Genomic DNA, 26,920 nt, shown 5'->3' with positions numbered 1-26,920 from the left:
TATCTCATATTAAGCCAAAAGCCGCACAAATATTGTCGCCTTTTCCGAAGACACTGCCTTTACACCATTGAATTCAATGTTATTTTTTTCAAAACCGGAAGTGCAGTCCCCGCCAGCGCCAAGGAAGCACAGAAATGTAAGCATCCGGTGAATAGCGCCCATACTCTTCATTACAATTGCAAACAATTTCTCACCTATGTGAGAAAGCTATTTTGTTTTATGGAAAGAAAACAACTTTTGCCCCACCACTGACTTTTTTCTTACAATTTACCTTTTAAGCGGTTGATGATAGAAAGAAAATGGACATAAACTTTGTTACAAATAGGATTCTTGTCAGTTTGTTGGAAATAAATATAGTCGAAAATGCCACTTTCCGTCTATGAAAGCCTGGACAATTATTTTAATGTATTTTCGATTGTCTACATAGTCTATGTAAACTACAACCCAATGTAATATACGCGTAGATTACGTGTAGACAACGCATAAAGATGTCGCCAGATCTCAACCTCACTGTTCAGATAGATCACTCAAGATAGAATTCTACAAGAGCTTTGTGATGCCACAATCTGTACGGACCAACATACCCGAGGAACATTTCTGAATTTTCGTAATATCTTCAAAGAATTAGATCCATTCTTAAAGGAGGAAAGGTCTGTGTGATTTAATTATGCAGACACTCTGATTTGCTAAACACACATGATGCTAAACTTTGATATAGTTATTGATTAGCCACCAATAGTATGCATAAACTTTATTTTATCAGACTAATTTATTACAATTCAACTTACACTTGATTTTCTGTAGCTAATTTGCCACACTAACAACAAACTTCGAGATTAAAATAGTAGGTCTTTTTCTTTACTCAGGAAATTTAAGATCTGTACGTTTTAGATTCTCTGTCACCCACTTATCAGCTCTTGCAGCCAGTTCAGGGCTGAATTCGTCCTTCCATCCGCCAATTACACCTTAGAGAAAACAAAAGTAATAAGACATAAGAATACATTGGAGTATATAGGTGTCATTACTAAAGACAATAATTTCACATTAGCCATACTATAGTGTGTATGGCCGATTTAATCTATAGCTGATTATGTAATTAGTTTGGCAAGTACACATACACAGCGAAACCTGAGCGTAAGAGATCTAGTAAAGACAGAACGACCCTAACGCTATTAGCTTAGAAGCTTTAGTGCAGCTAGTCACGAAATTAGGCGTTTTTGGGAGCAGTGCGCTGGTGCCATATCTGGCAAAGACAAAGCGAGGGATATACAAGAATCTCTCTCTTCGGCATACGATATGGCAACGTTCACCTGCAGTGCTGCCAAGTTCAACTTTCAACCATCTCATCAAAGAGAAATGTACATTGGGGTCTATGAGTATTACCGTGCAAATTGTCCATCGTGTTCGTGCACTTTATTTGACCCGATAAGATTCAAGAATTAAATGTAAACTCAAAACAAGCTGTTGACAACTTCTGCACCAGCATACATAAAAAAACATCGCTTAAAAACACACAGGATGTAAGAAAAAATTATTGAAAATGGTCATGGACAGTTTGCACGGTAATACTCATGGATCCCACTGTACAGTTCTCATACTTGACCATTGACGTCATTTTTGTGTAGGCTAACGTGTTTTTTTTTTTTTTAATGTTTGTCCACAAACTTAATCCTCGGTTGATTATTGTGTTGCAAGCAGAAACTCAAATATGAAACATTTTAAGATCAAATAATGTGCCATGCCATTCCAGTCACGTAATTCATTCTGGCAGTTGTCTATATAATGAGATTTACATGGGTTGCAGATAATAAAAACTTATAGTACTCTAGAAGATGTTACGTATCCGCAGATGTAAACAATATGGCCAATGATTGAAATAAGGAATCATACTCGTAGATGGCAACACGCAGAAGAAATATTAGGATCGCAGATTATAGTAACAATGCGCACGCGAATTGAATGAAAGTGTTTGATGAACTGAAATTAATTGTGCTTACATAAATTTATGAACTGAGATAAACAATGGAGATGGATAATGGCGAGATAAAGAAATGATCGACACGTGCAGCATGTGAGATTATATGTAAAGTTTAATGAAGTTAAAAAGCGATTACATTTTTTTTATCTCTATCGTCTTAGTAGGAACGAGCTTTTCTACTAGACGTTTCTTGGTTGTTATCCCCGGTGTGACGCCAACTCAGTGGCGGCCCCCAAGCACTTCCGTTGCGGCGCATCTATTGCTGACCCGGATCGAGGTCGAGCGCGGGACAGGTGGCGCTCCTCGATTAACACCTTTCCTCTGCTTGTATCAAGCCATCGTGCAGAAAAATATTGATTTGAATTATTGTATTCTTGACCAATGCCAAAAAAGAGGGGAAAGAGAGCAGGGAAGATAACACGGGAATCGATTCTAGAAAGGAGAAAAAAAGGGGAAGGGTCCAGATTATGCATCCTTTGGGTCTTTGGCATGAGATAAAGAAAAGGGAGTGAAGTTACAATCTTGCACCAATAGATTTACCAACTACACATAAGGATATATCTGGGGATGCTCATGGAAGCAATCTCGATGATCCACGAAATGAACATCACCGTCAAGAAGAAAGGACTGGCAATCCGATGAGAAGGATTGAATAGATGAAGAAATTGTATATAGATACCATGTAAATAAGAAATATATCCCTTAGAAGAATAAGCATAGACAGATAGAAGAAGCCTATTAATCAAATTGATAGAAGAAGAAGTCTATTAACCAATCGATAGAAGAAGAAGCCTATTAACCAATTGATAGAAGAAGTCTATTAACCAATCTATAGAAGAAGTCTATTAACCAATTTATATACGAAGAACCCTATTAACTAATAGATGAAGAAAGCAATTAACCAATAGAGAGGGGAAGCTTATTAGTGAATAGAAGAAGAAGCCTATTAACTAATAGGAGAAGAAGCCTATCACGTATCCATGAAGGGAATAGAAGAAAAAGCTTTCTAATATATATATATACACAATATACTCAAAAGGAAATACATGCTGTGAATAACAAACCGATAGCTTATATACTACCATGTATATATAAATCTAATGTAACACCAAAATTAAGAATATACAGTGCATTGTACCTTCTGTAGTAGGTTAAACAAGTTGTTTCCTTTGTTTTTTTCTTCCTTTATAATAAGTTATCAATCAGTTTTAGTGGCCCTGAGAATCTCATGTTTTACCCTGGCCTAAGCCGGACTGGTGTCACCTTCTCCGGGACGTGGCAAAGACAAGCACATCTGAATAAGTGTGTATTTTTCCAGAGAAAAGGATTGGGGTGTTGTTAACGATCAGAAACAGTTCATTTTCATCCCAAAATACCTCAGAACTATTGTCATTCCACGACTACAGCAAGTTGGTAACAAAATTGAAACCTGTATATTCCTATTGACTCGGAGGCTGAGGCAAAAAGCTGTATTTACTTTACAAACAAAGATTCCCTACTGCCGTCAACATTCGAAAGCGTGATTCATATCTTTCAATGTATCCTTCTGTAGCTACTGCCGGAAGGACCTTGCTGGCTCTATCGAACGTGACTATATGCTGTATCGAGAAATCTTGCAGCAGATCTTTTACCCACCCCCTTGCCAAAATTCCTAACGACACACATGGGTGGACCACCATCTATATGGCAAGAGCGCAAATTCTACAAGTTGCCTAATTTCGTGTCTCCGATTGTAGTACGTGTCTCAAAGTGGCAAGCTGATTAACTGCAAAGAGCGTACCAAATACATGACAGTGAAGCACAATTGTAAAACAAACAAGCAAGAGATAGCAGCATAGTGTTAAGCATTCTTACATTAATGTGGCACCTTCAGTAATACAATGTAGTCCCTGGCAAGAAGCAAGACTAAACAAGACAGCTAAAGCCTTGTGGCAGTTGGTTGCAAAAAAACAGCAATAGATGGACTGGTGTATGATTTGTGTGTGTGTTAATGACAAAAATTAATCGGTGCTACGTGGTTCCATACGCATACAAGAAAATGCTGTTTTGAGCGTTCGTAGCGGCACGAAGATAATAAAATTTAAAAAATGTACTGTTATTACTTAAAAAAAATGGTGTGACCAAATTTCCTTTGCACTATAATGAAATACAACAATATTTCTTACTAAAAGGTTTTGGAACTTACATGACAAATTTCAAACGGAATCTCCGATGGCGTGGTAATTATGGGGCCCCGGGTTCGATCTTGGTGAAGGTACATTGCACAGAGTTCGGATCGCACATTAAACTGTGGATAAAATCCCGATTAGCCCATCTGAGCATAAAGTGACTTATTTTTTTTAAACATTTGGAACGGCTATGATATCAAAATGGTGAACGAAGAATTAAAATCCTAATATAAAACCACTTGATAGTTGTGAGAGCAATATCTCACTGAATGGAGGATGCTAATGGGTGTCAGAAATAGACATATCCTTGTAGAGGTTTATTTTAAAAAAGAACAGCAAGGCTGTATGGGCAAGATCCCGAATGAAAATTCCACTACTGCATTCACTTGATACGGAAATTTTTAGCTGCCCAGTCCTAAAACAAATGTCCGGAATGGAACAACATAAACTTATGACAATTACAACAGTGTTCTAAAATAAATAGGTATGCGCTATATGTGCCTGTTCCTACCATGCATATTTTACATACCAAATACAAAATAGTATTACCTTTAGATTCTCAGTCAACCCTTTGAAGTGGCGCTTTACTCATTTATGGATTTTTGTTAGTTGGTTCAAAAAAATCCCAAAGCCTACGTGGGCCATATTGGGCCCCCTTACCGTAATTTTTAAAAATTAAAATATATTACCCCGGCATATTTTGTCAACGATGATTGGTCAAAATGATTAGACTTTCAATACTACACAATGCGTTCATTACCTTTTCGAATGAAAGGCGCTTCTCCACATATCCTTCTACCAATCATATTCGAAGGGTGGTTAAGTGAAGGGGTATTCTTGAAATTGTCGATATCCAAGTGCTTCGCCAATTTTGATATCTCTTCACTGTTTAAGTTCTTGTTGAGGAATGTTGCAACTTTATGTATTGTGGAAAGTATATCCTGTTTTGTGAAGAAAGAAAATAAATAAGAAATACTAATATTATGCGTTACTTTCGAAGATCATGCGTTCGGTTTTCGCACTCACAGCAAGTCTAATCGTTTTTATCCGTTCTCTCTCTCCACTAGCCTGCTGTTGTTGGTGTAATGCTTGCTCTGTTTCAAAGTTTACGGATGAGACTTCTTAACTGATAACAATATGTCCAGAATACACATGGAACTGACTTACACTAAACTACAAATGTTGCACCAGCGCCTGAAGTGGAAAATGTTAACTGGGAGGGGGTTGGTGTTAGCTGAGGGGATGCTCCGATGGTTTAGCATGGTGACAATACGACAGCTGGGGACATGCTTTGAGAAAATTTTGCTTGCTGGGGGAATATCCCCTCACTTCGAGCACCGGTTGCATGTTTTGTTGTGAAAAGACTACAGTAAACCACGCTTGGTCCAACCTGTCACCTTTCCCGCACTAGTGATCGCTCGACAGTTTGTGACAATAGGAAACCAGAAAAATGTCCTCTACTAGACTTCTGCCACTTTTGGCTAATCGCGAAGATGAAGTTGATTGATGATATGATGGAATGATGAAGGGACACTCACAAAGAACACTCGTGACCAGGTCAGGGGTCGAACTCAGGACATCAGGCATTGTAGCGCGATGTGCCAACCACTCCGCCACGAAGACCGGCATAAGGCAAAACTGGAAGACACGTTACTGCTGAGCAGTTTTTCATCGAGCGTTACGTGGTCGATACATCGAGTAAACCCATCATTGTTTTCTCGTTTTCTAGACCGGAAACCCAATACAACTAATCTTGAAGTAGCTTCCCAATTATTCTTACGATGCTGGGTTAACACAACATAGAGTAACGCAGGGATCGAACCTAAAACAACAAAGGTAAGAGTTCAGTAACATCGCAAGAGCATTTTCTGTGGATGGACTCAAGGGTTACGGAAATACTTAGGATTACAACTTTTCTCGTTTTCTCCTCTTTGCTCTCTTTCTACATCAGTTCTTTCTTTCCTCATCTTATCCCTTTTCTCAGTTTCTTTATCACTTTCTTCCCTCTTCTGTTCATCTCTATCTCTCCATATTTCGTAGTCTGTTTCCATATCTCTTTGTTCATTGTGTCTTCCTGTTTCTCTTTCCACCCTTTCTCTTCCCTTGTTTACTAATCTTTCTCAAACATCTTCCTTCTCTACGTCCCCTTCCCCTATCTCTCTTCCCATTATCTGCATGTGTGTGATTTCTGCTTCACTCCCCTCCACCTATAGTGAAAGTTTGAGAAAAGACTACAACCACAGATAAACGTACTATAGGCAGATGTTGAACTCAGGGAGGAAAACGTCTGCGCGGGCGTCCTCTGCTGGGAAACACATGGAAAGAGAAAGGAATACAATTGGGATATAAATGAATCGAAGAAATTGTATAATCTAACTAGTATTGGGGCATCCAGGAATAAATTCTGGAGAATACTCACAGATAAGAGGTTCATGAAGAAATAAGGCAAATTTTACATTTGTATTCAATAATATGGCTGTTTTGAAGGTTATTCTTTGGATCTCCATATCAAAGACAGCATCGGGGAGACTGACATTTTCTTCTGATCCTCCGACGTGTAAACCATGCTTAAATAGATAGACGAATGTATTAATTTTTAAATAACTTTATCTCCGATTTGTGTAGTTTCAACTTTATTGTGAACCCAAATTTCCATTGTCCTTTTTGTATTTGTCTCCAGATTACTTCTATTTCTGCATTAATTTACTGTTGTAATATAATTAAGCCTTGTTTCCATATTGAAACCAATAAGTTGCTGACCAAGGCAGTTTATTAAGGTAAAAACACTTAACACGTAACGTTTCGACCCTGTATCAGGGTCTTCCTCAGAAGAAGAACTAAACTAAAATGATGAAATAAACTACACACATGACTGTCAACTTGATTTGTTGTTGTGTGGCTTGTGACCCTGCTATGTGTATGTAATATTTCTGTGTGTAGTTTATTTCATCATTTTAGTTTAGTTCTTCGTCTGAGGAAGACCCTGATACAGGGTTGAAACGTTACGTGTTAAGTGTTTTTACCTTAATAAACTGCCTTGGTCAGCAACTTATTGGTTTTAATTTACTGTGGATAACTGCAAATCTATGAGGAAATTAATATATTCGTACATCATACTCTGTAGTACTTCCAATCTTCTAGTCATATCCCATTGAGTTCCTTTTATCCAGTTTCTTCCTGCCACTACCACTACCTCGTCTAGAACCAGAACAGACAAAGTTGAGAAGGAAAACCGCCTAAGACAGGGCTTATACTATTGAGACAAGCACACTCCCTGAATAGTAATGTTTTCGTTTCGTGTTATCCAGGTGACAAGCTTTTTACTTATTAGTTATTATACCTTAAGCCAAATCAAAAGGCTATGCCATTCAGTGGCTGTTTCATTATAATCCTTACACAATTTATTAGATCAGTACACCACATTCCTGCTCTAAAACCACGTTGTTCTGTCCTTAATCTTTCTTCGAGTTCAGTTTTCATGCCCTCTAGTCTCCACAATTCAATAATAAATTCTTTAAAATCCAGTCCTGTGGCAATGGCTCATATTTCTATGTCTTGTTGAACATTGGATGCAGGATTGCTGCAGTCCAAGTATCAGTCCTTCGTCATTTCCTTGCTTCTCTTTCCTCCTTTACTACTCGGATGATTTCTGCTTTCTTATGGAATGTCTGTTAGTTCAGCTCTTCACATTATTGTTCTTCCTCTGAATTCAGCCCAGCACCTCAATGAAGTAAACACTAGTCAACACTAAAAGGTCCGTTTCACAGTCTTTCTCGTTGCTATCTGATATACATTTTGCTTTCATAAAGAAAGCAATTTTCTACTCTTCCTCTTGGTTCCTGCATATGTTTCTCTTAACAAATATTAAACCACAGGAATGATCCAGAATCCAATATTTCTTCCCAATTTCTTTGTAGCCTTGAACTTGTTAACTAATTTTATTTGTAGTTTTCTTTATAATTTGGATTAATTTTTCGTTTCTTGCCTCTGGAAATGTTTCCTTCTCTTCTTCATCATTTGCTAATGATGAAAATGTATTTTTCAGTTCTATAATAAATCTTTAATTTATTTTCTCTAACGTTACCTTATTTTTGCAATATTTCCATTGCTGTTTCGTTTTCTTCTACCAACACATGATGATGATCAAACCAGGTTCGGCACTTCTTTTATTCTGGACATGGACGTCCGGAAGGGAAGGGGGGCACGGCCCTCCATGGAAAATGATTGTCCACCTAAAATTATATATTTGACACATAATTTCACTTCAGTCACAGTACTTTATGTTTTATTCATATAAGGGCGTTGAAGAATCGTGATAACATCAGACTGAAGCAGTGTGTTTCGAAGAGCCATTACTATTATGGAGAAAAAAATGCTTCCTTTGCTCCCCTGGAAAAATACCTTGCTTGCCCCTCCCTGGAAAAAATTCCATGATTCCATATCCATGATTCTGGATATCAACTAAGAAAATTTTCTTTTCCTGCTAATGCTGAAAGTGATGATTTGGTTCTGTGTCCTCAGATTATGGTCAATCCAAGACACTTTATGACATTTGTAATGTTGAAAAAGCATCTTCATAATAAGTTACAGTTTCTTATGCTCAACACTAACATTATTTCTGAATTTTTGTTTAGCTGTCCCATTTCATGGATCCCCATGATCTATGATCTGTCCCATGTCTTGATTAATGTAGCCTAGTTGTATATTTAGTCTCGTATGATTATTACAATGTCTTTCCTCTGTAGTCTGATCTTCCTTTTCTTCTTTAGACTTGGCTACTTCAGTAAATGCTTCATCTTGATTTCTTGATTTAACAGGGAGGTAACATGTTTCACATGATTTTATTTGTGAACTTTTTTCTCAAATAGAGCAATGCTTATATTTCCACCAAGCTTCGATAATCCGTAGAATTAGTCTCATTTCTTAACATTCACTCTATTTGTGCAAGCTTCACTGTTGGAAGTTACCGTTAATTTAACAGTCTGCTTGTTAATGTATAAAAACGGGATGCGGGTGTTTTTTTTGTTTTTGTTTTTTTTGTTTTTCAAAATTAAATTTGAATATTTCATCATGCTTATAGATAATAACTGAATATGGTGCAGTTGAGTGCACCATAAATATCTTTTTGAAAACTTAATCATTAAAATTACATTAATTAGATTAACTCTCTACTGGCCATTAATATTAATGATCATGGCCATTTCTATGGTGTTTAATGGCAGTGGAAGTTGATGGTGTTACACAGTCATTTCCGCAGTCAACTTTTTTGCAGATATAATCATCCGGGGAAAAAAGCAACTCGTGTTCAACGTTTCAAGGTCGTCGTCATCAGTTTCCTCCAGCTTACGTTTCTTTTGGATGCTTTGGTACTTAGCATCAACCATTAGCATCAGATAACTCTCATGAAGCTACCATCTCAAGGCAGCAGCATCTCCTGTCATTTAATATTTGATGATCTCTCTTTGTCGCAAAGCAGCAGTTCCTTCCAGTTGCGGCCGGCGGCAACTATGATCAGTAGTACCAACGTGATAAAAAAAAAACCTCCGCAATGTACCCCCTCCCGCCCCTCCTTGATGTTGCTCCACTGGCCAAGATGTTTATCCTCGTTTCGTAACGTGGAATACAACGTGTGTTTAAGTACAGTAATAACGTACTAATCCGATTCATCTTCACTCACTAAATTATTTTTATACACTGCAGGACACTTCCCTAAAAATATAACAATTACAAGAGATAAGGAAAAACAAATCCTATCACCTTTTCCTCCTCTATGCACACGTATTCTAACTGGATGTCGAAAATATCTTTGTTATGAAAAGAAATTGTCGAAATGCCAAAGGAAACTCGCATCATCATAGTAATTTTTACTTTTATATTTTTAAAAAGTCTGGATGGCCCTCTTGGTGCATCTATCTATTATCAAAAATGTTCACTTAACTTTGGAAAAATACTAGGTTCGTTTCTCGAAAAGTAGGCAGAAATTACTTCCCGTCTTACAAATCAGTTGTATTTAGCGACTTTTCTCTGAAGGTGGCAACTGTGTCAACACTGCGAATATTCCCTCGCCGTGCCAGGCGAAGACGGGCACGGTTTCTTATGGGCTAACCCCGCCCCCTGCCACTTTCTTCTCGGCTCATGGTGAAAATGTTCCTCGCTGAGACTTCTTCAACCCTCTGCACGTGTGTCAACTTGGTTAGGCCAGCTCTTGGGCGGCACGGACTGTTGCCTCGCGAGGGTACGAACGAAACAGCTGGCGATGCAGTGAGGAGGTTGGGCGGTCGTCACGTCAGCTTGACCGATTGTAAGATTCGAATCTCCTTGTCTGTATTCTATCAATGTATTCATTTAACAATACTTGGCGAGGTATGCGTTTCTTCTGAGGGTAGTGCCATGGCACGGCGGCTCTACCCCTTGAGCCGCTCCTGGTTCCTTCCCTGATTGCTCCAAGTAGGCATGGGTTGCCTCTTTTATGAGAACACAGGCTACTTGGTTTCTGATAACTGTTGACCAGAAATAATGATATACCCTAATCCAATGCTACACCTGTCCAGTAAACAGAATAAAGAATACATATCTATTATGCATTGTCTGGCACATCTCTGGAAATATTATGTATAGTTTGTTCTTAGAACTGGTGAGAGTGGGACTTCTGACATCATCATGGGCGTCCGGAAGGGGGGCATGAAACTCAACCAAAAATTATGTACTTCACACATATAATTTCATTTCAGTCACAATAATATGTGTTAATTATTGCATGAATATGATAAATTCAAATTTAAGCAATGTTTTTTGAGGGAACAACACTATTATTGGGGAAAATATGCCTTGTTGCCCTACCACCGCAAAAATACCATTCCTTGCTCCTCCCGGGAAAAAATGCTGCGCACGTCCATGGACATCATATCAGTTTTGTTTAATAAATGTCATGGCATGTTTTCTTTTTCTTAAAAAAGCCCTTGACAGCATTCTGATTGTGATAAAACCCACATGGTTATTGGTTACATTAGAAATAAAAACCCTTTTAGTTTATAGCTGATTCGAACTGTGGAGGTTGTACTTTCAGCATAAAGAGCAGAAATTTTGAATTTTATAAGAAACACTGAAGTTCTCTCTTCTAACGCCCTTAAAAATTACTTGGAAGATTAATTTTGCCATTTTTAGGAAATTACAGTGTAATTATGTTTATCCAAATCGCAGTCAAGTGAAAGTACAGTTGGCAATGGATGGCCACCTGCTGGAATATTCTAGAGAGAAAACAACTTTCTAATAATCTTGTGTCTGGAGGGGAGTGATTCTTGTGTATATATATATCTTCCTGTTTTGTACCTTGTTTCATTTGTACTGGGTACAGAGTCTGAAGAAGACCTTGCTAGAACGTTGAAACGTTACGTTTAGTTTATGTTTTAAAATAAAATAAATTTTCTGCCTTGGTCAGCATATTGAGTTTTTCAATTTTCTTCTATGTTAGTTACTTATAAATGAAGGAAAGCAAGCATAACCAGTCTAAAATTGCATTTCTCTCTAACTTCCTATACCAAAAACCAGATCACAGCTTACGACTATGTTTCTACACATAAAGTATTGTAGAAATTGTCCTCCATATTGTTTAATTGTACTTCATACCACGCGTTTCAACTTGTGTTAATGAATGCAAGAAGTGTCAACAAGCACATCAAAATTGCGTGGCTTAAAACCGACATAATATCATCTGAATGATAAACCTCCAATTACTCTGTTATTCTTCAAACTAAGAATGTCCGATACACGAAAATATAATAAACTATATGAAGTAACACTGAAATAATATGTGATAACTCCCAAACCCTTTACTTCCATTGTGTATACCTCCCTTACAAAATTATACAGGCTAAATGACTCATTCACAATAAAACTTACCATTAAGAAATGTTTGGCCAGATTTTAGCATTGTAGGCAGACAAATGGTCCACCATTTCACTCGTGTTTCTCTTGCGCCATATGTATAATTATGTTGCTATTGCAACAGATTTAAACTTAAAATTTAAAGTGAAATCCCAACCATTGTGCAATGTACTCTACAGTGGATCGAACCAGATACCTCTAGATTTTAAGGAAGCAGTGTTACCACTATGCCTGCTGCGTTTTTGGTGAGAGTGCCATTCAGCTGTTCGTTTCTATTTGCTACTTTTTAGAATTCTTTTCATAATTTATCCTTGTTAGTAATAGCTTAATGATGTAGGAAAGTCAGGTAGAAAAGGAAAATTCAAAAATACTGAATTGGAAAAATCGCATTTGAAAAGAAAATACAGGAATTGGCAGAAAATTCGCAAACTATGGAAATATTCATGTATAAGCAAAAATTCACTAAAAAGTTTTTCACTTAGCATATATGTTTAGATATGTGAGAGACAAATAACTATAAAAATACGTAATTTTAACTTTTCGCACACATGATTTTTTTATGTTCTTACTTGTAGGTAATTGTCAATGGATGAAACATATGCAAAAGTACAGTATAGGGTGTTCATAAAACATTTCCCTGATTATAAAGTGTTTTAGCTGGTGAAGAGTTTGGGCATTCTGAAACTAAACTCAAAACCTTTCTGGGACATTATCAACAGACTTCCACGTTGACACCTCACACGGAGTACAGAACATCCAGACGACGTTCTATTTCTGACCACGACATCATGCGTCTTGTGAATTACAAATACCCTGCACTACGGTCCACTAAATTTTACAGAAACATCTGCATTTACATCCATACTTAGGTTCAAATTTTGCAGACATTAAACCAGATGACCTCCGGCGACAGTATGACTCACGGTGGAGTTTTGTTCGGAATCGACGATGAAAATGAGATACTGAAACGTTTATATTTCAGATAAAGCTACATTGCGTCCACTTAGAATGCAAATTCCCTACAATGAGATATAGGACACTTGCATTCTCAGTGGACGATTGCATATCTGTGGAACAGTCAAAAGACATAATATCGTATCCGGGGATCAGAGAATCCAAAGATCGTGTTCGAGATCACGAGGGACAGGCCATAGGTTAATGTTTACTGTTGAAGACATCTATTTAGAATGTTGCAGAAAATTTGTGAACTTTATATCCTTCACTTTAATTTTATGCTGCATTTCTAGAAATAAGCAGCTTATGAGAATTATATTTACTTTTCCTTAAAAATATATTGTGTATTACTATTTAAATAGAATACATTGATATAAAATCGAATTTCCAGTAAAGAAAGGCGCTGAAATGTTGAGAAACTATATCATTAGAGCATAGTTTAAAGTTCATATCAGCCATTGCGTTCCTACTGGCAGAACTATTCACAATTCCAGCAACGAGATGGGACTGTATGCAAGAAAGCATACACAAACTCCAACAGAAAAAGCGTCAGCTGTTTTGTCCTCAATCATTCTTCTGAGCATCTTTTGTTTTTTAAACAAATGCCACAAAATCCACTGTATTCAAATTTACAACAGGAAAAGCACTGTCCTAATATTTTATCTGTAGTTACAATCATTTTTAGAATGCTTGGCACTCAAATAATTACTTTGTTATTTTTGTAGAGAACTTCGACAGTAAGCTAGAGATAATTAAATATCAATTAGGGTCACTGAAAGTAACTGAAAAGTTAAACTGCAAGCGCAAATGTAGACGAATACACACAAGGCAGGATTCAGCATCCATAATGAGCAACTTTGTGACTGAGGTAAACGCTATACATGTCAATTAGTCCCAGTATATCTCGAATATTTTCAAGAGCATAACTACATGCTTCTGGTGACATTCCAGTGTACTGGAGAAGATTGAAATCTACTTGTTTTCTTCATCGACGAAGTGCTTTCATTCAAGATTTACCTTTCCTGATAAACGTGTCCTGTCCTTGATAAAACCCTTTTGCGTCTGTGTCCATGTTGGTAGTGGGGTTATTCTTGAAATTAGGGAAGTCCAGATGCTGAGCCAATTTACTTACATCGTCATTGCTGTAGTTCTTGTTGAAGAACTGAGCTACCCTCTTAATCTCTTTTGGAAGGTCCTGTTTAAGACAAATAACAGTTTAGTGCTATATGCTTTGCCAATTATATAATATTGACTGGTCACAAGAACTCCACCTCATCACCATGACGTATGTTTTATTATGATTTGATTGGAAGTCAAACTTCTATGCGTGATGTCCTGTGGGGTTTCATCCTCAACTCGGAGACTAACGGAACTGCTGATAGTTAGTCAATAGCTATAATGGAATAAATAGAGAAGTAATCCCTGAAAATACGAAATAATTTTGAAATATCCAGGTAAGTCGCTTGACTGGTTCAACATTCAAATATCGGATGGATTATTTATATATTTCCTTCATTTCTCAGAAGTAAATTTCTAATTTCCAAATGTGTGGAAGTATAACAAAAATTGTCTTCTTTAAATAGTTACCACAGTTTGGTATTATACTGCATATTTTACACTTATGATAAATATTATTTTCCAATCACTAACCTTTTTTTTTTTTTCAAAAACACAAAGAATTCAGAAAACAGAAGACACTCTCTGAAAATAAGCGAACAAACATTAATTGAATCAATTCGAGATATCTCAAACATCACAGAGATAATGCTCATTCAATATTTGGCAGGGCTTCCAACACTCATCTCATTACATACAACAATTCTGAATATAAAGTAACCGATATTAACAACTTCTAGAAAAAAATACACTATGTATTCCAACTTCAGCGCATTTCTTCCAGAACACTTCTGGAATGAAATCTAAGAAGCAGTCAATCTATAAAGCACATCAAATGCCTTATTAAACACTATACATACACTTCAAATATCAGTTAAAATGGAACTCGTACCGAGAAATTAAATTGTCTACTTCTCAAACAAGTGGCAAATAATCTTATTTTAGCATAATCCAACTACGAAACATTGGTTAGCACATACATATTTGCATGAGTATATCGTCCACTGAGAATGTAAATGTTGTGTGTCCAATTTTTCATTTTTTAAGGAGAACCCTTTAAAGTTTGACATGATATATTTCTTGGGTCTTTGTCGCCATTGGGCTGAAAGTTTGTATCATTGCAAAAGCTGATATATTGAAGCTTCTCTAAAAAGAAGTAGTTGTTTGGTCAGGTATTTATGGTATAATTAATTATTGAAATTTCAGATAGAACAAGTGCATGCAACACTAGTTTTTATTTTAGAGTTCCAGTGTTCTATCTACCAGATAGTACACTGCATTCTGGAAACAAGATAGAGATGAAACAATTTCATTATAAATTTGTCATTCTGTAGCAAAGTAAAATAAATAATTTATTTTGGGAAATCAATCAACTGCTTTGATTCCTCTATTATTCAATTTTTTTTGTCTGTTAGCAACAAAAGTAAGAACCGAAGACCACTACTATTGATAAGCAGTTCCCAAAAGTGACTATGAGGTTAGAATGTAAGTGGTTTATCTCATACTCCGATGGTGCTTGTGGTTGGTTGAGGAAATTGTTGTTAAGGTTTCATTGGCTGTTGGGCTTGGAGTTCGAGTTTGCTCTTGAGGCTGCTTCCAAATTCTGCACATGGGCCCAAAAGACTCTCATTGTATCAATATTGTTGTATATAAGGATCAGATGATAGCAGAGATGAAACAATTGCATCCTAAATAGACCAAAACCAAAATATCTCGATTTGTTTACAATTTGGAGATAGAACATTTACATTCTGAATGTATATATATAACGTGTCACTGTCCACTGAGCAAGTCCTCGATTGGACGTCCCTCGAGTCTTAAGGTCCTTAAAACTAAGTCTCAGTTCCTTGTTTGACTGAAGGAGGGAAGTGACCATCCATTTGTTAATCGCAGGGAGCAATTCAGACCCTGTTTTGTTTTAGGGCATCAATACTACAATAGCCTTCTACAGAGTCAAATTCTACAGGGAAATATCTAACGTACAGGGAAAAACAATGTCATTATTTCTGAACAATTATGGTTATTGTGTGAGACAAGTTTTATAACTGCAGACCAAACTGCAACAAAATATTCGTACGTTCCAAGAGAGCATAGTGAGAAAACTATAAAATGAACACATCACCTGTTTCATGTCTTCGTACAACAGACAGAGAACATTCGGATGATGTCTTTTCTCCCATCCTTGTATGACGTGATCCCAGTAAGGTGCATATTGAACTGAAAAACAAATAGAGCCATAACTATAAACTTAAAAACATTTTGACGTAGTTGTAATTAGTCTATGATGTTAGATATGACATAAAATATAACAGTCCAAGAGCCATGCCACTTATTTTCTCCATTAATACTAAAAGTGATTTATTTACTGCTTTACTTAGGAACTACGAAAATAAGCTTGAAAATGAGCTTCGTTGTCAAAAATAATGTGTCACAAGGCGATTTTAGCAAGATGGAACATCTGTGGCACGAGGAAGGTAGGCTATGTACGAATGCATGTGATAAACTGGGGAACAACACAAGGAAATATTATCAGAAGATGGAAGTTTTGCAAAAAGTGATTTGATGATTACATGATAGTGACGACATGAGTTTGCAGTTTGTGTGTACATGTGTGTGTTATTTTCTTTCTCAAATAGCAAATCATCAGGTTGCATAGGTAACGTTTTTTACCCCACACACACAAACCAAAACCTCACTCAGCAGCTACTTTCTTGTTGTCACATGCAGGGGTTTATCTAGAATTTTCCATCAGCAGCATGTAAGTTTGTATAGAAGAGCAAATTAGCGCCAAAATTGCCATGAAATAGGCCTTCGTGAAAAATAAAATTAGGAGGTGTTGAGGAAATTTGAGAGAGGCGGTGTTGGGACGTGTGGATGAATTGTTGGTCACCTGTATTACATACTTAACATTTGATTTCATTGCAATCCATGATTGTTGTATTGCAAATGCTTAAAAAAGTGCGTTCCTAAAAGCAACAATGACTTTCTTTGTATTTCACGACATAATTCACTATGATTGTATTTTGTGTTTGTTTCTACATGACAACTTCCTTGGACAATGTATGCCATAGATCTGCCTGGAACAAGATTTGTTCGTTTGATGTTACAAAACATTGTTGTTTTGGTTAAAGCCAGGAAAAATGAAGCAAGTGGAAGTCTTCCACTTTCATTGGTATATTTTCATAGAATGGCAGAAGCTTACTAAAAGTTGATTGGTATAGTTGATGTAGTGGCTAAAGCGTGCATGCATGTTTCATGTTTTCCTTATTTTTATCATCGCACCCTCTAAGCTTCATTTCACAATCCCTCAGCACCCCTAGATGGAAAATACTGGTGCCGCCACTGATGTAAAGAAAAGTTCAAAGACGTTGAGATTAAGCTTGACAGTTCCAGACTTTTCATACGGGAGACAAACTACCCTAGATTCCACATATTTTGGAAATATAAGAATACACAATGGAATGTTCATAATGTCTTACTTACCACACCCTTTCTCAAAATGGTCCCAGTAAGTGTCAAAGTCTCCCTTGTATCCAATCATTGTGATTAAGCGATTGTGGTGAAAACACGACAAAGCTGTGTCCCTCGGGTTTCTGGCAACGTACACAACCTGCAAAGTAAATGAGCAAAGAATTGCATTCAAAATTCAGCATTATTAAGCATATTATCAATTATGTCTGGGTTTTATGCAATTACATCAAACTGAAATTGTCAAGTATATCATCTTTATATGCAAGGGTTATGACACACCAATATATATGAGTGTATCCTATGTTAAAATTACCAAACTTTAGTATCATGTATTTCTACTTGACATGTCTTATACTACAGATGTACCTACTTGTACAAAATTGTAGTCCTTGGATGCAAATACATCATATCATATCATCTAATCATATTTTTCCCTTTGTATGTAGTAAAGTAAAAATAACAAATGCCATCGAATTACAATGTTAGAAAAGATGTACATCAATTTCGTGCTACACATATTGGCGTATTTTACATATTTTCCATCTAGATGTTTCATAAAATGTGGTATTTGCGCCATTTCTCTAGTTTTCATTGAGTAGTGCAGATATATTTGTGAGACAAATATTCAAATATTGTTCCTCTAATAACATAGGAAATTTATATCTTATTGTGACAGGCCCTTCACATTACTTTAATGTAATCTTGTTTGAAGTCATGAAAATGACACCGCACAAATCAAGGTTCTGTGCATACTTACTTCACAACTGTGAACCTGTGCAGCGTGTTTGCATACATTCAGGATAAAATTGTTCTTCAAGGGTTTGCAGCGTCGAAATAAAGATTTGGGGGGGGGAATATCAACAACAGTTGTTTACCTCTAAGAGTTCTATACGCTGTATTTGTCGCTGAGGCTATGTATTTCGAAAGAACGAGACTGTAAATTGTGTAGAGAAAAGGCGCTTGGAACTGTCTCGCTCGCTCTCATGCCAATTTTTAAATGTCTGTCTCGGACTCGTAACAATTCTCGAAAAATAAAGTATCAACAACGTACGCAGTGTGTCACGGCACAAAGTTTCACAGCGTATATGACGTTAAATCATTTAGATCAAACAACTTTTCTTAAATATTTATTTGCTTTACTCCTAGTTCCGACCAGGGTTGTTACAGGTCCAGGAATCCATAAATTCTAATGAGTTCTATTGGGTTCTGCAACAGGACCGAAACCTTTTCTCTCGCACAATTTAAATTCGGTCCAAGTTGCGTATTGTTTCATTGAAAAAAGGTTCTTGGCCCATATTTAAATTGATCAGGAAAATAGGTTCCTGGACCGAATTGAAACACTTTACAGTCCAGAACCCATTTATGCTTGACTGATTTTCTCTCCTGGACAAGAATTGATTAAAAATTCCTCGAACCTTTAACAACCCTGGTTTAGACGCTACTAACCTGGATTTTATCGTAATATAATTAAGCCTTGTTTCCATATTAAAAACACTAAGTTGCTGACCAAGGCAGTTTATTAAGATAAAAACACTTAACAGGTAACGTTTCAACCCTGTATCAGGGTCTTCCTCAGACGAAGAACTTTTAGTTTAGTTCTTCTTCTGAGGAAGACCCTGATACAGGGTTGAAAGGTTACCTGTTAAGTGTTTTTATCTTAATAAACTGCCTTGGTCAGCAACTTAGTGTTTTTGGATTTTATCCTGAATATATATGCAACAAGGTAACACAGGCTCATAATTGCCAGAAATTAATCAACTTTGATTTATTTAACATCTTATTTCTGCCACATTTGGCTAATCGCGACAATTGGGGCTGAGTGCTGATAAAATGAAATGGATGAAGGGCCAATCACAGATATATATATGTATGGACGACAGAACACAAGAGTTCGAGAGTATTATACTGACTATGGGTCCAGTCGCCAGAGTCATGGGCGTCCGGAAGGGGGGCACGCGGGTGGCCGTGGCCCCCCCTGGAAAATGAAAGTCAACCAGAAATTATGTATTTCACACACATAATTTCATTTTAGCCACAATAATATGTGTTAATTATTTCATTAACACCATAAATTCAAATGTAAGCAATGTTTTTTTTAGGGAACTACACTCTTTTGGTGGGAAATGTGACTTGTTTGCCCCCCTGGAAAAAATTACCTTCCTTGCCCCTCCCTGGAAAAAATCGTGCGGACGTCCATGGCCAGAGTCTTATTGGGATTGACTTTGTCATTGCTGTAAACAAAACATATGACGCATCTGTAAACAATCTGGTGGATGTTCGCTTGGTGTTTCAAGAAGTCCTATAGTAAAACAAATTGGAAATTTTTCATTTCTTCCGATATCATGTCAAAGCCTCGAACGAGACATTGACGGACACGAAATCTTGGTCTCGTACAGAGGCCTGTCTTGTTCTTTGTCTCTTTTTGACAAGTCTCGAACATGTGGTCTCATTCTCGCCTCGACCTTTACAAGGCAGTCTGAAAGGTACACCCAACGGCAAAAGAAACAGTAGGCGAATTGTCTACCACCATTTGAATTAGGTCTGTGTCACACATTGTGATGACAATGAATTGAAATAATGACGTCAATAAGCAGAGAACACTGTCTGCTTCGAACCAACATAGTTTCATTCCTTAAAACAACACAGGATATAGAATAAAAAAATAATGAAAATAGCGGTGGACAATTTGCCTACCATTATCTTTGCCGTTAACTGTACAAAGTACAGACTCGAAGTATGGTCTTGGCGGAAGCGACGTCACCTAGTACAGTTCGAAAGCGCCAAGAACAGAAGCACGCAAGTGCACAGTTCGCAGTGCAGATGGTTGGTGACTAGGTCACTTGATATCCGCACTCGTTGTTCATTTGTTTAAAATCACGGAGGTAGAAAGCCAGCAACACAGGTTAAATATACGTCATGGGTCAGCAAGTTGTTGGTTAAAGTTCTTCTAATGTGTAGAAATGTATGTGTATGAACATTTGAAAATGCTATGTGACTTCAGTGGCCACTCGTGGTTCGGAATGTTGGTGGTTGCAGCGAATATATATATAATTTATATGTAATTTTAATTTTTATATATCTACAGGGTGTCGCAAAACTCTTTCAACAACGCTTGGGTGCTGGTAGATATCATAAAAACAAGTAACTTTTCCCTATAAAGTTTACCTCGAAAGCGCTTAGTTTCTGCGCTATAAGCGCTTAAAATCTATCCTGTACGTATGCAACCCAACACAGCAAACGCTTGCTCTGACATAACTACCAGGGGCGCGTGGCAGGGTTGCCACTAGCTTTCCTCGTTAAGAGAGACGACTTGAAAACAACAACCTGAGAGTCTTGCCTGATCAAAATCCAAAACATTAATGATACTTGCGATGTTGTAAGAAGCATTTATAAGCTGACCAAGACAAATAATGGGCAGACTGAAATTCAAGATTGCTCATTCTAAAATATCTCCATAATTGATTGATTGATTTGGTTTATTTTAATTCGTTTTTCTTCCATCTTTGGCTAATCGCGAAGATGAGGATGATTTGATGAAATAATAAATGACACCAATGTTTAGACTAGGATTCGAACCCGGGACCCTTGGCGTCGTAGAGTGATGTGCAAACCACTCCGGCATGGGGGGCGGCTCTGCGTGTTCGAAACGAGGCAGCAAACACATCATGTTTACATTTGTTCGTTCGTGGATTTCCCATATCTCACGTGTCCCTTGCAATTGTTGATATCGCATGATACACGAAACACTCCGTGGTGATGTAGTTAGCACAGCTCGCTACGGCGCCAGGTATCTCGGGTTCAAATCCTAGTCTAAACATTGGTGTCATTTGTTATTTCATCAAATCATCCTCATCTTCGCGATTAGCCAAAGATGGAAGAAAAACGAATTAAAATAAACCAAATCAATCAATCAATTATGGAGATATTTTAGAATGAGCAATCTTGAATTTCAGTCTGCCCATTATTTGTCTTGGTCAGCTTATAAATGCTTCTTACAACATCGCAAGTATCATTAATGTTTTGGATTTTGATCAGGCAAGACTCTCAGGTTGTTGTTTTCAAGTCGTCTCTCTTAACGAGGAAAGCTAGTGGCAACCCTGCCACGCGCCCCTGGTAGTTATGTCAGAGCAAGCGTTTGCTGTGTTGGGTTGCATACGTACAGGATAGATTTTAAGCGCTTATAGCGCAGAAACTAAGCGCTTTCGAGGTAAACTTTATAGGGAAAAGTTACTTGTTTTTATGATATCTACCAGCACCCAAGCGTTGTTGAAAGAGTTTTGCGACACCCTGTATAATGTAATTACATATAAATTCATAACTTTATATGTATTTATATTCTGGCTGAGACGATGTGGATGTATCGGTATCGGAAAGTATCGGTTGTATTCTGTCCACCGGTACCGGCCCTTTCACAAATGCGACGTGATACTTTCGAGGTGGTATAATTAATAATTATCATGCAAAATTTGAAGTTTCCATTTGTTCGGCAACAATATTGTACAGAATTGTGTTTTTTGTGTTACGTAAGAAGTATTTTAATGTTCAGATTCAACTGTTGAATATTTTGAAGGAGAACTCTGATAAATCGATGCTTCTAATTGGGCTCACCAATAATGTTAATCAGTATTTTGAACAAATTTTAATTGTTAAAATTTTCAAGCATTGGTATCGGTTGGAACACGACTTAACAACAGTGCACTAAATATCGCAACTATAACAATAGACAATTAGTCCCAGCGCCCACGCCACAACATCAGGGAAGATAACTAGCACTCCACTTGTATTCGATAAGTTGCATATATTTTAAAATGAATTTGGATTGGTGATTGGTGGTAAGGTTAGTAAATTTGGTTAAAATTTTCCCCAAAAGAAAATATTTTTCTTTGCCTAATATGGACATTTTGTCTGTTGCTGTACGACACGGGACAGTAAGACCTTGCCTACTGTTCGCAAGCTGTTGCTCTAATAAATAACAAACATCCCATCGTTTCCTGCCGGTCCGCCGTGAAGTCTTCTTCCCTGCCTGCGCCTGGTGGGCAGGGGCGCCGACTTGTCAAAATTATTGGGGGGGCTCTGATCACTGAAATAAATGAATGAATGACTCACTCCCTCCCTTTTCTAAAAATAAAAATTACGTCTTCGTATATCAGTTTTAAAGCAGCTATTATATTCCTCATGCAAATGAAATGTAACATGAAAAACGTTTAGAAAATGTTTCAAAGTCTTTTTATGTCTTTCGTGTCTGCTCATTTGTTTTTTTAGATAACAGTTAACATTTGTATTGAAAAGTATGTATTTACATTAAGAGGCCGACCTAACAGTTTATGCCGGCCTCGGTAGCCGAGCATGTTGGGTGGTCGACTCAACTCGCTTTGATCTAGAGGTCTCGGGTTCGAGTCCCGGCGAGGGCATGGGTGTGTTTTAATGTCCGCAACAGACATGTGATGGGTTGAAAATAACCCATAAAATAACGAATATTTACAATATTTAAGTTTTATTTAATTATTTACATTTTGCTAACACAAATCTCAGGAAAATAGTTTTACTTTTTTGTTCTTGCTACAATATTTTACTTTAAAATTTAATTTTGCAAAAATAAAAAAAATAGCATGTACACTAAGATATAAAAATGACATACACAACAAAAACATATGAACATGATTTAAAAGCAAAAGTTGCTCTACGCGGTGGGTTATTTTTTTTTATGAACTCGTTAACGAGCGGTCTCAGGTCCAAATTATCAAGCACAGTTTGATGTAGATGTGGAGTACCGCTAAGCTGCTTAGTCTCTTCTGCCTCATTGTAGATCTCAAATATGTCGTGAGTCGGCTAATAGCACTGAATGGCCTTTCGGCTGTGGCTGTCGTCACTGGCACAGTGCGGAGGACCATCATGAAATTGGCTCCTGGAGGGTGCTGTCTTCCAAAAGAAACTTCCTTATGTCACGCATGGTAGTTAGAATCACTTTCTTCTGTTTGGCGATATCACCAAGCATGGACATGTGTAAAGAGAGCCTATCGGCATCAAAAATCTTTGCGAAAGAATTCTCGCGTTTGCTGAAAGTTTGTTGTGCAACTGTTCACAGCTGAGATGCATTCTTTCTCTACGGCTGTTACTTTTTGTAGTCCTGTAGATTCATGTCCTTGTTTAACACATAATTTTGCTGTGTCACACACGTCAGTGTATATTGATTTATAATACTATTTTGGAGTGTAGAACTTGTGATGTTTGGCAGCATCAGGATTTTCAAGTCTCTTAGGGACGTGACGTTGCCGGGGCAATTCTGGCTCATCAACGGGGCTGGGTTTGTCCTCTGTGCATTTCTGCCAGATCTGCTCAAAATCCAATCGCATTTATTGAAAGATGTCAGTCAAGTATTTTAGTTTTGATTCCACTTCTGTAGCACCAATGTGTGGAGACTGAATCTTACAGTTTACCTCTTCTATTGGACCCATCACATGGCAGTAGAGGGAGAGAAAGAAAAATGTCTTGAAGTGAAGCATTGTCTCCAGGTATCCAGCACATTTTAATGCTGCGTCTGTAGAATTTTCGTCAGAAAATTTCTCAAGAAATTTGAGGTTTTCATAGTTCCTTAAGATCTGTTGCATAATGGAGGCTCTCAATGTCCACCGACGAGGGCAAAGTGGTCGCAGTCCAGTATGGCCAGCCTTCTCATTCACATCAATAATATTCCTAATTATTTGCATTCTTTTAAGTGATTCCCAAACAGTCTTTAACAAGTCGTTGGCTAAATTAATTATGTCTGATTAATATATGTATAATAGTAAATAATAATTATATACTTAGTATATAGTAATAAGTCACGTGTTTTGCTATCTCCGGTCATAGCCCCCCCCCACCCAAAGTTGGTGGTTTAGCGGTCTCAACCCCCCAAAGTTCATGGTGTAGAACATTTCAAATGTGTATTTAAAGTTAAGTTCATGTGGCACAATTCAGAGTAAACTTTACAAGAGAAGAAAAATAATACATCCTCTTAAGCAAAATTATTTGGGGGGCTCTGCCCCCACATCATTAATATTGGGGGGGTTCGAGCCCCCCTAAGCCCCATGGAGCCGGCGCCTATGCTGGTGGGTGACCTTGGTTTGTTGCACAGTCTCTGCAGCGAGAAGTCGGCTTAGGTACGAGGATAGGAGCAACGGCGTTGACCCTCGCTCCAATACTCCTCGCTGTTGCTTCGGCGCTGCAACGTCGACCTATACGTCTACTCATATACTGTGAAATCTCGCAGGTTGCTTTCATCTTTTCAACGGATCATAATGGAATTAGCTTTTTTAAAGTAATCAAGGGTAAATTATTTGTTTACGTTCAATATATTTAATAGGAAAGCAATTTTAAAATATTAACAAAAAGCATGACATTCCATGGTAAAATATCCGGTCGTTGTGCAACACTGCAACAATATCAGTAACCGCCCCTGTGTGACTTGTATGGTAAAAAAAAACAAGTGTTTAAAACGCGGGAAAAACAACGAGCCCTCAGTTTTATCTACTAATCGTATTTGGCGCTGTAGTCGCAGTGGAATTCGAAAGACTCACTTCCAGTCCAAGACTTCAAGACCGCCCTGCAAGACCATTATAGGTGAATGCTCGCTTCAAGTACGGTCTCGCACCTTTCGGACACGGCCTCAGTCTTGTCTCAGTAAAATCCCTAAACGAGACAGGTGTTTCTTTATAAATGAAGACGAGACGGAGAAAATGACAGATCCTTACATCTCGGGACGAGATATCTCTCAAGCTTGACATAATCCCTCCTTTATTAGAACTCTAATTGTGTAAATAATGCATGCAAGTTGATTAGGAGGGTTCTGTTTGACGCTATCAGCATGTTTGAGAAACAGATTTTCACGAAGTTTTAGCCGCATCAAACCCGTTCGGATATCACTGAAATCCTGTCGTATTTCCCTAGCTTGAGGAAAATGTTCAAAGTGTTCGTCACTTATCCTAGGCATAGCAGGGGAAGGAAATTGCTTTAAATTACTGCAAAAACTGCAATAGTCGATGCACAAGGAAATTGGGCTGTATTGAGTCCAAGAATGCCTAATTACAGCAAAACAAAAGAAAAGGTGCTGACGTCATAATGCGAAAAGAAAGGTAATGCCACATTACAAGTGATTCGCTTGGCTGGACAGAAGACTACTAAATGCCATTGCCTGCCAGTGTTTGTATTTTCCTGTTTTAAGTCACTTTTCTGCCTCTATTCTTGACTGTGAACAACAGATGAGGTAGAGTTAGCGAACACAGTTAAGACAGGCAGGGCTGTTACATGGGGATAGAGAACATGTGAACATGCCTCTCTTGGTTGCCAAAGCATCAACACCCTGATTAGGTTAGATTAGGTTGGGTTAGGGTACGTTATGTTCGCTAACACCATGTATCTGCCCTGGCTGTCTAAAATATGTTCGCCAACTCCATGTAAGAGATCGTGTTCGCTAACCCCACGAAATCCAGAAACAAACATCCACGTCCAAGCCGGTGTTCAAACCCGAGACCATCGGTGTAAATATCGTAAATGGACAATTTTGTCGGTCACTCTGGTGGCTAGCGATGCAATTACATAAGCAAACGAGGCAATATTAATGTAGTGATGTACGTGTATTTCAAGAAGACGTCTTCAGATAGACCACGTCATACCAGCAGTTGCTTGAGAGAAACAAGATTCCTCGCCTCGTCTTCCTACTTTTTCAAAAAAATATTTCAAAGTTGTTATCTACATATTAAGTTTTTTTAAAAAAAATGCAAGATATGCTTTGTAATATCAGGAAATGTTAGGAAAAACTCCAACTTTCAAATGAAAAATACATATTTACACTTATAAAAAGATGTTAAGAAAAATCCAACATGAGCATGAAGAAAACAACGCAAGTCATTGGGATAGAGCTCAACACATAGGCCTGTATGGAATTTATACATTAACGTGTCTTACCGCCGGTCCCCGGGGCGGAGTGGTTAGCATAGCCTATCGCGATACGACGCCAGGGGTCCCGGGTTCGAATGCTGGCCTGGGCATGGATATTTGTGAGTGTCCATTCATCAATTTCATCGTATCTTCACTCATCCCAATCTTCGCAAATTAGCCAAAAGTGGCACAAAAACCGAAGTAAAAATAAAGCAAATTAAATCAATTAACGTGTCTTACCCTTTGGCACAGCATTCGTAAAAGAAAACGTCAAATCCAGGAAATGACGATAAAATATTAGACTAAAGAAAAAAAAGGTGTAGCCCCCTGTCCTTTTATTGGCATATACTTCCCTTGTGAAAGCCTGATCATCGAAAGTGAAAAAGAAAAAAAAATAGAGGATCTTCAAAATTTTCTTTTTCCAGTGAAAACT

At 37.6% G+C, this 26,920-nt stretch overlaps 1 protein-coding gene across 6 annotated transcripts in view; it reads right to left on the bottom strand.

Moving 5' to 3' along the window:
* Positions 1 to 744: 744 nt before the first annotated feature.
* The window catches only part of LOC145990050 (sulfotransferase 1E1-like), a 102,945-nt gene continuing 76,769 nt past the window's right edge, over positions 745 to 26,920 (bottom strand). For 5 of the 6 annotated variants that reach the window (XM_083125694.1, XM_083125690.1, XM_083125693.1 and 2 more), the window contains exons 5-8: positions 17,584 to 17,710; positions 16,223 to 16,317; positions 4,907 to 5,087; positions 745 to 965 (exon numbers count right to left, since the gene is read on the bottom strand). In XM_083125694.1, the coding sequence (XP_082981820.1) occupies positions 859 to 965; positions 4,907 to 5,087; positions 16,223 to 16,317; positions 17,584 to 17,710 (510 nt within the window). In that variant the 3' untranslated portion in view covers positions 745 to 858. Of the gene's footprint in view, positions 966 to 4,906; positions 5,088 to 14,001; positions 14,180 to 16,222; positions 16,318 to 17,583; positions 17,711 to 26,920 lie in introns of all 6 variants that reach the window. The other variant, XM_083125689.1, reaches the window with a different exon arrangement.

The sequence above is a fragment of the Lepisma saccharinum genome, chromosome 7 (genome assembly GCF_977018435.1).
Source record: "Lepisma saccharinum chromosome 7, izLepSacc3.1, whole genome shotgun sequence".
Taxonomy (NCBI): domain Eukaryota; kingdom Metazoa; phylum Arthropoda; class Insecta; order Zygentoma; family Lepismatidae; genus Lepisma; species Lepisma saccharinum.
Note: the sequence above shows the minus strand (reverse complement) of the source record. Positions and strands in the feature narration are given on the sequence as shown.